This window comes from Leucopleurus acutus (genome assembly GCF_964270905.1).
Source record: "Leucopleurus acutus genome assembly, chromosome: 8".
Classification (NCBI taxonomy): domain Eukaryota; kingdom Metazoa; phylum Chordata; class Mammalia; order Artiodactyla; family Delphinidae; genus Leucopleurus; species Leucopleurus acutus.
This window is the reverse complement of record NC_139151.1, coordinates 100,020,410-100,035,414: the sequence shown is the minus strand read 5'-3', so window position 1 is coordinate 100,035,414 and position 15,005 is coordinate 100,020,410. Positions and strand designations below refer to the sequence as shown.

Sequence of the window (15,005 nt, the reverse complement as noted above, 5' to 3'; positions counted from 1 at the left end):
AAGGGTTCTCAGGCTCTTAACTTCCAGCCGCACAACTGGTGGAGCGGCGTGGCAAGGAGGCGGGAGTTCATCAGGTGGATCTCTGGAGGGTCAGCGTCGGGAGACTGGCGAGGACGCCCCCAACCCAAAGACGAGGCCCCTGGGACAACCCCTCTCCACCCCCCCCCCCCAAAACCCCTCAATCTCCAACCCGCGGGCCCGGCAGGCCTCCCAGGCCGCGAGGCCGGCCCTCCATGCACCCACTCACCCGGCTCGGCCGAGCCCACCCTACCTTAGTAGCCCAGGGCGCCCGCGCACCCGGTGCCGCCGCCCCGCGAGCCGGGACCCGCACCCAGGAGCCTCCACAGGAACCGTTATCTTGCCCGCGGCGCCCCCTGTGAGCTACAGGCGTGAGTCGGAGAGTGGGGTCCGGCGGCGGCGACCCCCGCAAAGAGCCCGCGAGGGGGCGCGCGTCCCCGCGCTCAGCCGGCCTGCCACGACCCTCCTGCAGCGCCCGCCCGCGCGGGGCCGGCGGGAAGGCGGGGACTCAGTCCCCGCGCCACGCGGCTCGACCAATAGAAGCGCGCGCAGCGGGGCTAGGCGCCGACCACCTCGGTTGCTGAAAACCCGACGCGCGGGCGGCGGGCTCTAGGCGGGCGCCAGCGGACCGGCTCCCAGAGCACTCGAGGCCGGTGCGCGCTACCCCGCGGGTCCCGTGCGCGCGCGTGACCTCCCTTGCCCAGTCGGTGCGCGGCATCGCCCGGCCCCGATGGCCCCCGAGACTCCGGCCCAGGGGCCTATCCCGCGCTACTTCACCTGGGACGAGGTGGCGCAGCGCTCGGGACGCGACAAAGAGCGGTGGCTCGTGATTGACCGGAAGGTGTACAACATCAGCGAGTTCACCCGCCAGCACCCCGGGGGCTCCCGGGTCATCAGCCACTACGCGGGGCAGGACGCCACGGTGAGCGCTGCCAGTCCAGGGAACGGGAGGAGGCGGGGCCGGGCGGTCGGAGCCTGGGGCTCAGCGCGCGAGACAAGAGATTTGGCACTCAGGGCCGAATACTCTAATTCGGGGAAACGCCGGGAGGCGCAGGAGCGTCCCGGTTGCCAGGTGATTGGGTGTGCTGCGAAAACGGGATGCAAGGGCAGGAGAGAGGCTGCGAAAAGTGGAGTCTGGGGAGTAGGGAGGGAGGGAGGCCGGCAACGTGCACGCACAAACAAAGGGCTGCGCCATCTGTCTGTGCGCTCCGTCTGCTGCCCGGAGTCTGCGGTCTCCAGGCGTGGGCAGTCCCCGGAACAGGGGTAGGAGAGAGAACAGCGGGGATGTGGAACCCCCGGACGGCGGCACTGCCGAGACCAAGGGAGGAGGGGTCAGTGGCAGGGAGAGGGATCAAGTCTTGACCTGTCTTGGTGGCTGGGAGGGAAGCGCAGACGCGTCTGGGCCGAGCATGCCGGACTAGACTGGCGAGCGTGAGCAGGGCAGAGAACGAGGGAACCACACTCGGGGATTTTCCTGAGCGGGGAAGCCACCTAGTGCCCGCTGCCTTAGGAACCCCTGCACAGGGTGAAGACCGGAGGGTGGGGAAGGGGCAGCACCGGCCAGAGAGGGCTAGCGCCTGCTCGTGCACAAAAAAGAGTGGGAGCAACGTGCTGAAGGGGGGTGGGGCTGCATCAGCATACACTTAGCGAGGGCCCTGGAACAGTCCTGGAATCCTGTGGGGAGGTCACTCAGCCTCAGGCCAGCAGCTGTTTGCAGTCCTGGGCTGTAGGCCCCGTGCTGGGTCGCATCCCTCCTCCCTCAGGCCTCACTGCGGGCCAGCGCGCGTCCCAGCCCCGATTCTGTTGCTTCCCTCTCTAGACGACCTGCTCTCGGAACTAAAGCACCTAGCACTTCCCTTCTGGGTTTGAGAGCTGGGGGTCCACTCCTTGGGACCCAAACGTTGGAGCGTTCGCTTCGCCGTGTCCCCTCCCCCTATATCCTTCCCCCATCCTTCGCCTAGCGGCGTGACCCCTTCCACTGTCCCCAGCTTTCTCCCTGCCATCTCGGAGCACGCCTCGGGCCACTAGGGTTCCCGTGATGTGGCGGTGCAGCCTAACGCGGTAAGGACCCGCCGCTCCCTCCGACGCGGCTGGCCTGGGAGTCGAGGCCTGAGCCTGTGCTCGTCTCCGGAGTGACCACTGGGGAGCTCAGGCAGTGGCCGAAGGTGAAGGTGTGGACTAGCGCATGCGTAGACGGAGCAAGCTTCCTGCAGTGTGATTTAGGGCCGGGGCCGGCCGCAGCGGAGACCGCGATTGGTCCGGATGTGTGGTGCCACCGGCCGCCGGCTCCGCCCCGGCTCCCTCCGCCTCCAAGCTTGTGGCTTTGGGCCTGGGGCTGTCTGACCTTCAGGACATTAATCTCTTAATCTAGTCGCTGAGGACCCCACCTTGTGTAACCAAAATTAGTGCTCTAGGGCAGGGGGTGTGCAGAGTGGGAAGGGAAATATGGAACCCCAACCAGAACAGCAGCGGAGGGAAGGGGGAGAAATGCAAGAGTCCTCCAGTTGGACACAGGGAGTCTCCCTCAGCACATTTCATGAGACACCTAGAGGAGAGGCCAGCCCAGGCAGGTCTTTCTGTGGTCGCCCTACCCGTGCTTCCTATTCCTTGGCATGGTACCCTTCTTCCTAGAACACAGTTGTTGGATGATCCTGAGCTGTGGACACCAGGGACAGGTCTGAGCACTCTCAAAGGGCAGCTGCCTGGAGGGGGGTGGGGTCTGTTTGAACTTGGGTACAGCCTCCTTGCTGGATCAGGAGGATGGTCCTTGGTGTGAGCCCTCCACAAATCTTGGAGGGGCCGGGCTGACTTCCTCACTGTTCTGCCTTCTCTCCAAACTTGCAGGATCCCTTTGTGGCGTTCCACATCAACAAGGGCCTTGTGAGGAAGTATATGAACTCTCTCCTGATTGGAGAACTGTCTCCGGAGCAGCCCAGCTTTGAGCCCACTAAGAATGTGAGACCCCGTTTGCTGTTTGGAGATCCTGCAGTTGTTGAGGGGCAAAGGGTAGAAGGAAGCCCTAGATATGATCACAGGGGACCACAGTCAGTAGTTCTTGGGAATCTCGAGATCCTTGCTTCTCCTGCATAGTTATTGGGTTGCAGGGCTTTGGAACCTGTGGTTCTCACAAGGCCACCACCACCATCCCCATCCTCAACATGAGACCTATCGACCGAGCACTTATTCTGTGCCAAGCATAACATCATATAATCCACACACAGTTACAGATGAGAAAACTGAGTCTCAGAGGTTAAGCAACTCGGCCAAGGATCACACCATTACTAAGTGGCAGAGCAGTGGCTTGAATGAATTCTGTTTAACTCCAAAGACCACATGCTCTTAGACTTAATCCCATATCACCTTCTGTCATCCCTCCTCAGCATTGTGGTATTTTTACCTAGGACCGTGGGCTTCCCTCAGCTACCTTGGTGGGGGGGCCTTGAGCTTAAGAGGGTCCTTGGCTCCAGTGCTGGGTTGCATCTGGGGAGAATAACACCCTTTCCATCTCCACTCTTCTATAGAAAGAGCTGACGGAGGAGTTCCGGGCACTGCAGGCCACGGTGGAGCGGATGGGGCTCATGAAGGCGAACCCTGTCTTCTTCCTGCTGTACCTGCTGCACATCCTGCTGCTGGATGTTGCTGCCTGGCTCACTCTTTGGCTCTTTGGGACATCCTTCCTGCCCTTCCTCCTCTGTGCAGTGCTGCTCGGCACAGTTCAGGTGAGAGCCCTGGGCTTGTCGAGAACACAGCCAGCTCAGCTTCCGTGGGGAAACTTCTTTGTACCCCTCAGGAGGCCAAGGAGCCCTCTGTCCAGGGCAGAGCTGAGGACACGTGGTAGAGTTGGTGCAGAAAGAGCACACATTGCGTCATCTGTGGCTTTCTTCTGCTCGTCTTCACCACATGTGCACCTTCCTTTCTCCCACTGCCTCTCCAGCCGCTTCTCCCAGGGCTCCCTTCTTCCCGTGGCATTTCTCCTCTGAAACTTCACATTCAGGTTCTGTCACAGTCCAGGTGTGCCAAGAACCAAGATTCTGGTTTCTCAGCTGGGGCCCTAATACTTGGCTGTCAGAACCATTAGTTAAGCCTTCTACTTGCCTGAGTTTGTCACCCTGTCCTGTAGTTTGGATGTTCAGTCCATCGGAAGTCACAGAACTCCAGAGCTGGGGACACCAAAGAACAGGGAAGGGGTAGTGATTTGTCTTAGCTCTTGTGTGAGTCAGTGGCGGAGCCAGAAGCAGGACCCAGGCTTCCTGACTCCTTTCCTGATGTGCTCAGTTAGGCCAGCACAGGCCTAGGTAGATGAAGGACGAGGGAGAGGCCGAGTCAGTTGAGACAGATGTGGGGCTGGTGGGCTGCTCTCAGCGCTAGCCTTTCTCACCCAGGCCCAGGCTGGCTGGCTGCAGCATGACTTTGGACACCTGTCCGTCTTCAGCACCTCTACATGGAACCACCTGCTACATCATTTCGTGATTGGCCACCTGAAGGTCAATGGGACGGGGAGGGGCTCTGTGAAACTCCAGTCAACAATGGGCTGCCTGTGGGAGGGGGGGCACCAGGCTTCCATACTCATGCCCCGCTTTTCTGTAGGGGGCCCCTGCCAGTTGGTGGAACCACCTGCACTTCCAGCACCATGCCAAGCCCAACTGCTTCCGCAAAGACCCGGACATCAACATGCACCCCTTCTTCTTTGCCTTGGGGAAGATCCTCTCTGTGGAGGTGAGCAGAGGTATCGGTGAAGGTCTCGGAGAATGGGAACCAGGCAGCACACAGGGCTTGCAGGGAAGTGCTCACAATGCTGTCAGTGTGGGCAAGACATTAGGGGCCGGGCTGGCTGGCTGTTTGGAAGTTGTGGGACGCCACAGGCAGTAAGCAGGCTGCCCAGGACACTCACCTGTCCTCCCTCATGAGTTCAAGTCAGCAAATAGCTGTTGCAGAAAGGTACCCCACGCTGCTAAGGACCCAAAGGATGACCAGATTGCTGTGCAAACCCTGCTTGGCCTTGAAGGTGATGGATGGCCCTCCTTGCAGGTGCTTTTTAGACACTCCCACCCCAGGCAGTCAGCCCCCTGCACTTCGTAATCCTCTCTCTTACACAACGGCTACACTGGCTTACTCTTCTCTGATGCCCATTATCTAGAATATTCATTCACTGAGTAATTCTTCCCACCCGCCTGATCCTAGCCTGACTTTCAGGGTGGTCAGCACTGGGTTTGAGGTGTCATCTGAGGGTGTGAGCAACCATTATAATGCAGCTGCTAAAGCCTGGGGTGGGTGGAGAGCTGGTGAGCCTTTAGTGAGTGCAAAGCGATGGGCGCTGGGAGTGGGCAGGGGAGTTCTTTAAAAAGTTAATTTAGGGCTTCCCTGGTGGCGCAGTGGTTGAGGGTCTCCCTGCCGATGCAGGGGACATGGGTTCGTGCCCTGGTCCGGGAAGATCCCACATGCCGCGGAGCGGCTGGGCCTGCGCGCCATGGCCACTGGGCCTGCGCGTCCGGAGCCTGTGCTCCGCAATGGGAGAGGCCACAACAGTGAGAGGCCTGCGTACCGCAAAAAAAAAAAAAGGGGGAGTCTTAAGTGAAAGGGAGTCTTCTCACACCACTGCCTCTGTTGCTTCTTGGTACTAAGGTTTTTAGGAAACTCCTATCTGCAGACACTAAAAATAGGGAATGCTCTGGGAAAAAAATAACTTTTTTTTTTGCCTAGTTATGAGGCTGAGGTTAGGCTGTTAGGAAATGCGTGGGCTACAGGCTGCTTGGCACTTGGTTCAGCCTCACTGGGTCCAGTTTGACTGAGCACTGATCCCTGGGCTGACCCAGTAGCATCGCCCCAGTGCCTCCCAACTCTCCTGGACAACAAGGAAGTGCAGGGGACACTTCACCCGAAATACCACCTTTCTGGCCTCCAAGAGTTGAAACACAGTGGGGCAGTTATCAGGGTTGTAATGGCCATTACAACCCTAATTTGATTGCCATTCGAAGAGGCAGCCAGCGGACAGGGCTCCCTTCCCAAAGAGTCCCGAAATAAGGAGGCCAGAGTTCTGCGCACACACCCCACCAAACAAGATAGATGCTCCTCTTCTGGCTTCCCCCGCCTCAGTTAATGTTGCTCGGGATGGGATGAACTTCACCCCCACCTCCAGGTCATCAGCAAGGCTTGCTGCCTCCAGAACATATCCCAGTCCATCGACTTCTTCTCCCCCGCCTCCCGTCCCCGGGTCTGGTCCATCTCAGGTCTGGATCATTGTTCCAGCCTTCTCACTGGTCTCCCTTCAACTCTACCTGCCCTCTACAGTTCATTCCCCCACCTCTGGCCAGAGTGAGCCTTTAAAGCGCAAAGCAGATAGTGCCACCTGCTGAGAGCCGTCCCGGGCTTCCCATCCCCACTGGAATAAAATCTAACCTCCTTACTGTGGCCTTCCCAGGGCTAAGGCTCAACATGATGCGGCCGTCCCTAGTTTTCTGGCTTTATCAATTATTCTCCTCTGTTATATTCCCAGCCACACTGGCCTTCTCTCTGTCCCTTGAACGGCCCAAACCTTTGTTCCCTCTGCTTTAAATGCTCTTCCCCCGAATGTCTGCATTGCTGGCTCCTTCTCACCATTCGGGTCTCAGTTCTGATGTCAGGGCCCCAGGAGGCCATATATAGGACTACCCTAGGCAAAACGCTGCCTACCTCACTTTGTCGTATTTTCCTGTTTTTAATCTGTAATTACCTTGAGCTCTGTCTACAAATTTATCACCAGCTTCCTCTCCTCAGATGATAAGCTCCACGAGGGTAGGAATATCGTGTTATTCATCTCTATATCCTCACACCTAGAACAGTGCCGGGCACGTTGATGCTCAATAAATAAATTGTTGAATGAATCACTTAATGGAGAAAGAAGGCTTCATTTAGCAGAAGTACCTGGCACAGGATAAGGTATCAGTAAATGTCCTGTCAAAACAGTAGATGGGGGCTTCCCTGGTGGTACAGTGGTTGAGGGTCCGCCTGCCGATGCAGGGGACATGGGTTCGTGCCCCGGTCCGGGAGGAGCCTACATGCCGTGGAGCTGCTGGGCCTGTGAGCCATGGCCGCTGAGCCTGCGCTCCGCAACGGGAGAGGCCACAACAGTGAGAGGCCCAAATACTGCAAAAAAAAAAAAAAAGAAAAAGAAAAACAGTAGATGGACTCATGAAAGAAGGGTGAGCTGGCATTCTGCTCTGGGGTAGAGTCCCTCCTGTGCCCTGTGGTCTGGTGGCCAGAACTGACCAGGACACGGGGAACAGGAGCCATGACTCGAACACGAGCGCAGAGCTTCGCGGTCATGGTTGTGAGAGCTCCCGCTAGGGGACCCAGACTGACCGGCTGGCCTGGCAGCCCCAGCCTGTCTCTACGGCCGCTCAGCTTACAAAATCACCACCAGCCGCTTGGGAAAACCTTGCCAGAGCCTTCAGATTGCCAAGCTGATTTTGGTAATCTTTCCACAAATATTTGCCAAACTGTGCTTAGCTTTCAAGGGATTTTATAAAGCTCATGTTGACATTTGAAGAGACCGAAAGATTTGGAGAAGGTCAGGGGCTGGATGTAGAGGGGATCCTGGCCCGTGTAAGGGTAAAAATTGTTGTCTGTGGAGACCCTGGTGTCAAAAGAGTACCAGATGGAGAAAGGAAGGGGAGGTGGAGGGGCCTGGAAACCTGAAAGGGCGTCTCGGGCTGAGCACGAGGTGTACTGAGGACCTGCAGGCTCCGTTGTGCCCAGGCCTCGTGTGGGTGTGGGCCACCGAGCTGCGTCCACGGTGTGGCGCGCTTGGCAAATCCAGCAGCCCGGGCTTCACGCGCCAGGAGCTGGAGGTAAGGCTGGGCTTGTTGGAGCCTTCCGTGGCGCCAGCAAGCTGACGGCCCCCGCAGGAGGCCTCGGCTCCGGAGCAGGGAGAAGCCAAGGTCACGGGGGGGCAATGGGTGACTGGCCTGTGGGTGCTGATGTGTGTTTGCTTTCCTTCACAGCTTGGGAAACAGAAGAAAAAGTACATGCCGTACAACCACCAGCACAGATACTTCTTCCTGAGTGAGTGTCCTCGTCCAGCCCCGGGGGGCGGGGCTTGCGACGCTGCCGCGGGACTGCGGTACTTGAAGTGAAGGCTGGAGGAAGTTCTCCACCTGGAACAGGGTGCCCCCTGCAAGGGGGCAGTCTACCTTCTCAAGGGGCAAAGGCAAGAGTTAGGCTAATGTTTGGTCAAATGTCACTTGTGTTGGGGGCAAACTAGTTCCTCCAGGCCCACCCTGGCTTCCACAAGGGAACTGAATGGTGGGGGGCCATCCCGACTAAGCCTGAAACCTCACTTTAAATCTTGTCAAACAGCCCAGGGCTAAGGTGACGCAGTGGGACACAGTCTAACACCCAGAAGGACAAAGGTAGATAGACTAGCAATGGGAGGATTGGATCTGAAGAGGGAGCTGGGGAGAAAACATTGCTGTGGTTGTCTTAAGCTCTTTTTCAAGACTGCTGTGTATATTCCCTGCTTTAAAAATCTCCATAATGTCTAAAATTTTTTAAACCCTTTTAAAAATTCAAATTTTTAAAGGAAAGGAGGGGATGAGTCCACTGATCCCATTTTCGTTCAAAGGAATTTTTTTTTTTTTTTGCGGTACGCAGGCCTCTCACTGTTGTGGCCTCTCCCGTTGCGGAGCACAGGCTCCGGACGCGCAGGCCCAGCGGCCATGGCTCACGGGCCCAGCCGCTCCGCGGCATGTGGGATCTTCCCAGACCGGGGCACGAACCCGCGTCCCCTGCATCGGCAGGCGGACTCTCAACCACTGCGCCACCAGGGAAGTCCCAGAGCAGTACCTTTTTAAAGGCACAGGAGCAGAGCAAGTTCCGTGCGGAGCTTGTCTCCCCAGCTATCCTTTTCCATGGAAGAGAATGCCACGTTCCCCCCACCTCACCCTCTCAGCACCCACTGGGAGATTCTGCTTTCTTCAGACTTCCATTCATGCCCACCTCCAGCGCCTGTCGGTTCCAATGGATTGAGGACTGCCGAGGCAGCTGGAGGGGCAACAGGAGGAGATGGCAGAGGGGCAGCCCTGTGCTGGAGGCCATCTGTCCAGCACCAGCTGGCCCTTTAGTGACACTTTAGTGCTGCTCACACCTCCCCCCTTGTGTCCATTTCCTCCCCAGTTGGGCCCCCAGCCTTGCTGCCTCTCTACTTCCAGTGGTATATTTTCTATTTTGTTATCCAGAGGAAGAAGTGGGTGGTAAGTATCCATGGCCCCCACATCCTTTGTCTCCAGTACCCTGAGGGATGGGAAGGGGGTTCTCCAGGGGAAATCCCACTGAGATTTACTCCAGGCCTAATTTAGAGCAAAGTAACAGAACCAGGTATAGACCCTTCCTTATCTCTAGGTGAGATGACTTGGGCTCAGCAGGCAACCTGACTCCTGATGCCCTATTTAATTCAGTGAGTTACCTCCTGAGGTTACTGTGTTCGGTATAAAGCAGGGGCCAGGCTGGGGAGGGGGAAGATGAATAAGAGACGGCACCTTCACTCGGAAAACTTCTGATGAAACAGGATGTGGTTGACACCAGACAGGAGGTACAGGCAGCAGCTTTGGGGATTCCGAAAGGGGCCTGACCGCCTCTGGCTGGATGGGAGGCATCAGAAAGGACTTCACATAGTCACTTACCTAGCTGGCCTTGGAGGACAGGCGGAGGCAGGGGAGGTGGGATGGACTCTGAGCAGAGAAGCTGGGAATTAACGGGCGAATCTGGTCACCGGACATGTGGTGGAGGACTCGGGTGTCAGGGGAGGAGGGTGGTGCAGAAAACTCATCAGCGATTTGATCAGGGCACTGGCACAGACTGAGCCACGATCCTGGAAGACTCACTTGGCAGCGTGATGAAGGGGTGAAGGATGGAGATGGGTTGGGAGGAAGTGGAGGAAGGGAGACCTGGCACCTGTGAAGGAAACAGGCAAGGAGGGCTGGGGGCGCCACTAGGAACGGAGCGGAGCTAGATGGTGCCAGACGGTGCAGCTGGGAGAGGCTGCCGTGAGCACTCCAGTGTCAGGACCGGGGAGGATGGCTGCTCCACGCAGAGGAACAAGTGCCGTGAGAGGAGAGGTGCTTTGTGCCGTCACAGGGCTCTGCCTCTCGCTGCAGGACTTGGCCTGGATGATCAGCTTCTACGTCCGCATCTTCCTCACTTACGTGCCGCTGCTGGGACTGAAAGGCTTCCTGGGCCTTTTCTTCATGGTCAGGTAGTACTTGATGGGGGAGGAGGGAGCGGCGCAGAGATGTGTGGGAGTAACCAGTCTGGTCTGGGGGCGTTGGCTGGGGAGGGTGGCGGGGTTGGAGCAGCTTCTGAGCGAGAGTCAGAACTCTGGGCTCTGCTTGTACTGGTTTTGTCTGGGTGCCATGTCCACCAGGTTCCTGGAAAGCAACTGGTTTGTTTGGGTGACACAGATGAACCACATCCCCATGCACATTGATTACGACAGGAACGTGGACTGGGTCTCCACCCAGGTGAGGGACAGTCACTTGGAAGACCTGGGCACAACTAATAAGAAGGGTGGGTGGGCACAGACCCAGGGTAGGGGGTGGGCGGTGGTTGACAACAGACGCTCCCAAACCTTGCCTCGTTAGCCTGGAGCTTCTCTCCTGCCACCACGTGGAGAAGGGAGTGACCAGGGACAGGCCGGCTTTGCCTGGAGAAGGCTGGGCTGGCCTTTCCATCTGGTACCCAGAGCTATGCTCCCCCAACCTTCTCCTCCAGCTCCAGGCAACATGCAATGTCCATAAGTCGGCCTTCAATGACTGGTTCAGTGGCCACCTCAACTTCCAGATTGAGCACCAGTGAGTAGGGAAGCCTGGGAAGCAGGGACCTGGGGAGGGTCCACGTAGGAGGGGGATGGGGGGGCCACAGGAGCTGGAGCCACTGACTGTCCCCTGTTCTCCGTGAAGTCTTTTCCCCACGATGCCTCGACACAATTACCACAAAGCGGCTCCCCTGGTGCAGTCCCTGTGTGCCAAGCATGGCGTAGAGTACCAGTCCAAGCCCCTGTTCTCAGCCTTTGCCGACATTATCCAGTGAGTATCTGAGCCTAGGAAAAGGGCTGGGAGGGCTGGAAGAGGGCAGGGCAGTGGGGTCAGTGGTGAAGTATGGGGTGGGAGCCACAGGAAGGTGTCCCCAGCTCGTCTGGAATGGAGGTCACCAAGGCCAAGGCCAGGTGCTCTGTTGGTCTTGTGGCCAGTTTGGGCCTTTGCTCTCAGTGCCATGGCCCAAGCCCTTTCTCAGAAGCAAAGGGGAGGCGAGTGCTCAAGTCAAGGGGGCCTTACATCACCTCTGGAAGGGCCTCACTGCTGCACTTCTGGTGGGTATGGCTTTGGGGCTCCTCTCCACTCTGTCTCCCTCACCGTCTGCTCCCATCTTGTCCCCTCAGCTCGCTGAGAGAGTCCGGGCAGCTCTGGCTAGATGCCTATCTCCACCAGTAAGAGCAGCCTCCCATCTGGAAGAAGAGCCTTGGAGCCAAAGCAGAGGGGGGCTTGGGGACAATGCCACTACAATCCTAATGTTCAGAGGGGGTGGGTTTGAGGAGATAAAGGCTCTGACTCAAACCCTTCCCCTTTATCTTCTAGGCACAGATCTAAGACCCAAAGAGGGGTGCGCAAGCCCCCTGGAAGGAGGGGTGGAGCTGTTGGGACAGGGATGTGAAAGTTTTGTTTCCTTTTTTGTTTAGCAGATGCAAGTGGTTGGTGGGCAAAGAGGGAGTCAGGAGGGTGTTAGAATAGGGAGGGTCTACTGAGCCCAGAAATCAGGAAGAGATTTAGCACTAAAATTCCACCCAGGGGACTTCCCTGGCGGTCCAATGGTTAAAACGCCGTGCTTCCAATGCAGGGGGCGCAGGTTCAATCCCTGGTTGGGGAACGAAGACCCCACATGCCGCACGGTGTGGCCAAAAAAAAAAAATTCCATCCAGGAAAGGGAGGAGCTCATCCCACTGGTCCACTTCTCAGTGCCTTCTCCACTCTTGCTTGCAAACCTCAGAAGTTCGCAGGCTGGAGGAGGACAGAGCAGCTCAACCTTCTGGGCAAGATTTAGAAAGGAAGCATTAGCGCCTGAGGCCTGGCAGCTTGGCTCACTCTAGGGCTAGGTGTGACCCATGTCTGCCTCAGGCTCCTGGAGAAGCAATTTTTCCACTTTTAGAAGCAGGGAGGGCAAAGGCCAGGGCTGTGGTGTCAGAGGCATCTGGCCCTGAAGGATGCTGGCACTGCGGGATTTGGTCCCGCATTCCATCCAGGGTACCAAAGGAGCATGAGGTCCCAGGGCTTGCCAAAACAGCCAGCAGAGTCGCTGGCCATTAAAAATCCTTTCAGCTTTTGATTCGCCTCTTTTGACCACCACCCGAGGGAGAGAACACTCCTAGGATGGGGAGTCTACTTCTCGCTCCATAAGCAGGTGGGCAGACGGGCGCTTAGTCTTCTCCTCCATAGAAACAAACGGGGGCTCCCAGGGGTTTCCCTTTGCTCCCCGACCTGTAATTCCAAATTTAATAAAGTAGCAGTTAGTGAGCACAAGTGACCAAGCTGGGAGAGGGTGAATTAGCAGTCATGACGAAAACACAGGGTTCAGTCGTAAAGAATATAAGGGCCGTAAGAGATTTTCCATCACCTAAATTATGTTACAGCATTACTTGTGAGCAGGAGCAATGGGTTAAGTGTAATGACTTCATAGTTCTAACCGGAAACAGGAAGGGGAAAACGCAGACGTTTGTGATCGTCATGGCTGCCCTTCAGCATCCTTCCTCTGGCAATTCTGTCCAAGTACCTTTCTCTGCTGGAGACCAGGTAGGAATTTAGGAGAATCTCTTAAAGGTATATCAGTCTAATACTGAAATACAATTTTTTTAATCTCCGGTTTTTTTAAAAAGATAGAAACAGTTTAACCCATCTCTAGAGAGTGAACACAGGACTGTGCCCCAGGGGTTACCAGCATTCACACCCTTTCCCCTTCCCACACCCACAGCCTTGCAGGTGAGGTGAGGGGACCATTCACCTGTCCCAACAGCATCTACTCGAAGCATATTGAGCATTTTGGACACTGGAAAGAAAGTACCTTAAACTACAAGGAAAAAGCGGAGACCTGGGAGAATTCATATTTAGTTTAGGAAAGGAACGGCAAGGAGATGAGAATGGTAATCAGGGAGATGAAGGTCCTAAGGCATGTTGGGGTGGGATTAGAGGCACCACCTAACGGGAAGGCTGTTGTGATTACTCAGAGGATTGTCAAAACAAAGACAGACTTAAACACACACGCACACACGGCAGAACAGGTTACAGGAGATTTTAGATCTTTTCCATTTGGGCAGAACCTGGCTTGAAACAGTCTGGGTAGAACAATTAGGAGCAGAATTGGAGAGTTCTACTTTCACTGGCGCCTTCATTCCAGAACAGGTGCTGAACCCAGCCCATCAAGCCATCTGGCTTTGGGCCCAGGCTGCCCGATCTGAGCAGAGCCAGTGAAACTTACTGAGCCAAGTCCGAGCCCTCAAAGCACCTCAACCACTGTGGCCTTCTCTCCTTAGCCTGGACCAGTGTGGTCTCACGTGGCCACCAAGGGACAGACTAGTGACAAAAAGCTCAGACGTCGCAAGGTAACATGAGTGATCTCAAATCCAAACAATGACATGAGAAAACAGGATTAGAGAGGATAAGCTGCCTCTGGTCATAGATGTGGCAGAACTAACATTTGAACTCACTTTGTAAAAACTCCAACTTCTATGCTTATCTTTGTGACTTTCATCTTCCTACCACTTTGCCAGAGGCATTTTCATCAGACCCAATATCATCCTTTCTGCGTGTGCCAGTTTTGTTACCACACGCCAGTGGAGTAAAACAGAAATAAAGGTAATTTTGACCAAATGAAGGCTGTTATAATCCATGATCCTCTCCTGCATCTGTTGACAGGAGTCCCTGTACCTCTGCTACAAGTTACTATCCGACTCTCTCACTTCTTTCTGAATATGAGTCTCCATACTGACTCCCCCTTGCCTAAGCCCCTTGGGGCAGAGAGAGGGTCATCAGGCTGCTGTGGAAACACCAAGGCACAGGTGGACTGTGGCAAGGAGAAGAAAGGCCAGCCCATTCCCATGATACCTACATGTTCCAATGCTAGACTGCTAGCCAATTCTAGTGTTTAGTGCACTGCTTCCTACTACCATGAGGCAATGCCCTCACCCTTTTAAACTCTGATAGTCTGTGTAGGTAGTCTCCGTAAGTTTCCTTTTTGCCTAAATCTCTGTAAGGCGTAATACCTCAGAGATGGACTGCAAAGCAATGCCCTTTTAACCACTGCCCTACTAGAACAGCTCTCCTCTCCAAGTGAGAATATTAGAAATGTGCTAGGGCTTCCCTGGTGGCGCAATGGTTAAGAATCCGCCCGTCAATGCAGGGTTCGAGCCCTGGTCTGGGAAGATCCCACATGCCGCGGAGCAGCTAATGCGCCACAACTACTGAGCCTGCACCGTAGAGCCCGCGAGCCACAACTACTGAACCTGTGTGCCTAGAGCACATGCTCTGCAACAAGAGAAGCCACCGCAATGAGAAACCTGCATGCCGCAACGAAGAGTAGCCCCTGCTTGCCACAACTAGAGAAAGCCCGTGCAGCTACGAAGACCCAATACAGCCAAAAATAAAAATAAATTTATATTTTAAAAAATGTGCTAAATAGGATTTGCAGGATTGATTTTCCCTGCAGTGGTTAATAAACTGGAAAAGACCAGGTAACTCAACTTCAAAAATAAGAGGAAAACAAACCACACGCTACCTGCTACCACAGGGGACAGGCCCTTAACTAGAGCTACTGCGCTGAGGTGGTAACACCTAAGTCTTCCCACCTCGGCCCCATCACCATTACTGCAGGCTTAGAATTGAATTACCTGAATGAGAAAATGGAGCTCAGGAAAATTCCCTGGCGGTCCAGTGGTTAGGACTCCACGCTTCCACTGCAGGGGGCACAGG

At 55.8% G+C, this 15,005-nt stretch overlaps 1 protein-coding gene across 1 annotated transcript; it reads left to right on the top strand.

Annotated features, from left to right (window-relative positions):
- The first annotated feature begins 333 nt into the window (after positions 1 to 333).
- On the top strand, positions 334 to 13,892 carry FADS1 (fatty acid desaturase 1). The gene is made up of 12 exons (XM_082844043.1): positions 334 to 940; positions 2,863 to 2,973; positions 3,540 to 3,737; positions 4,401 to 4,502; positions 4,606 to 4,734; positions 7,998 to 8,058; positions 9,169 to 9,245; positions 10,149 to 10,246; positions 10,415 to 10,511; positions 10,762 to 10,841; positions 10,950 to 11,075; positions 11,429 to 13,892. The coding sequence occupies exons 1-12, from the start codon at positions 749 to 751 to the stop codon at positions 11,478 to 11,480; spliced, it is 1,323 nt and encodes a 440-aa protein (XP_082700169.1). The 5' UTR covers positions 334 to 748; the 3' UTR covers positions 11,481 to 13,892.
- Positions 13,893 to 15,005: the final 1,113 nt, after the last annotated feature.

Bases quoted from the DNA above. Each gene is read 5' to 3' on its own strand.
- FADS1 (XM_082844043.1), top strand. From the start codon at position 749: ATGGCCCCCGAGACTCCGGCCCAGGGGCCTATCCCGCGCTACTTCACC. The intron at 10,247-10,414 runs GTAGTACTTGAT...CATGTCCACCAG, and splicing joins GGCCTTTTCTTCATGGTCAG to GTTCCTGGAAAGCAACTGGT. The intron at 11,076-11,428 runs GTGAGTATCTGA...TTGTCCCCTCAG, and splicing joins GCCTTTGCCGACATTATCCA to CTCGCTGAGAGAGTCCGGGC.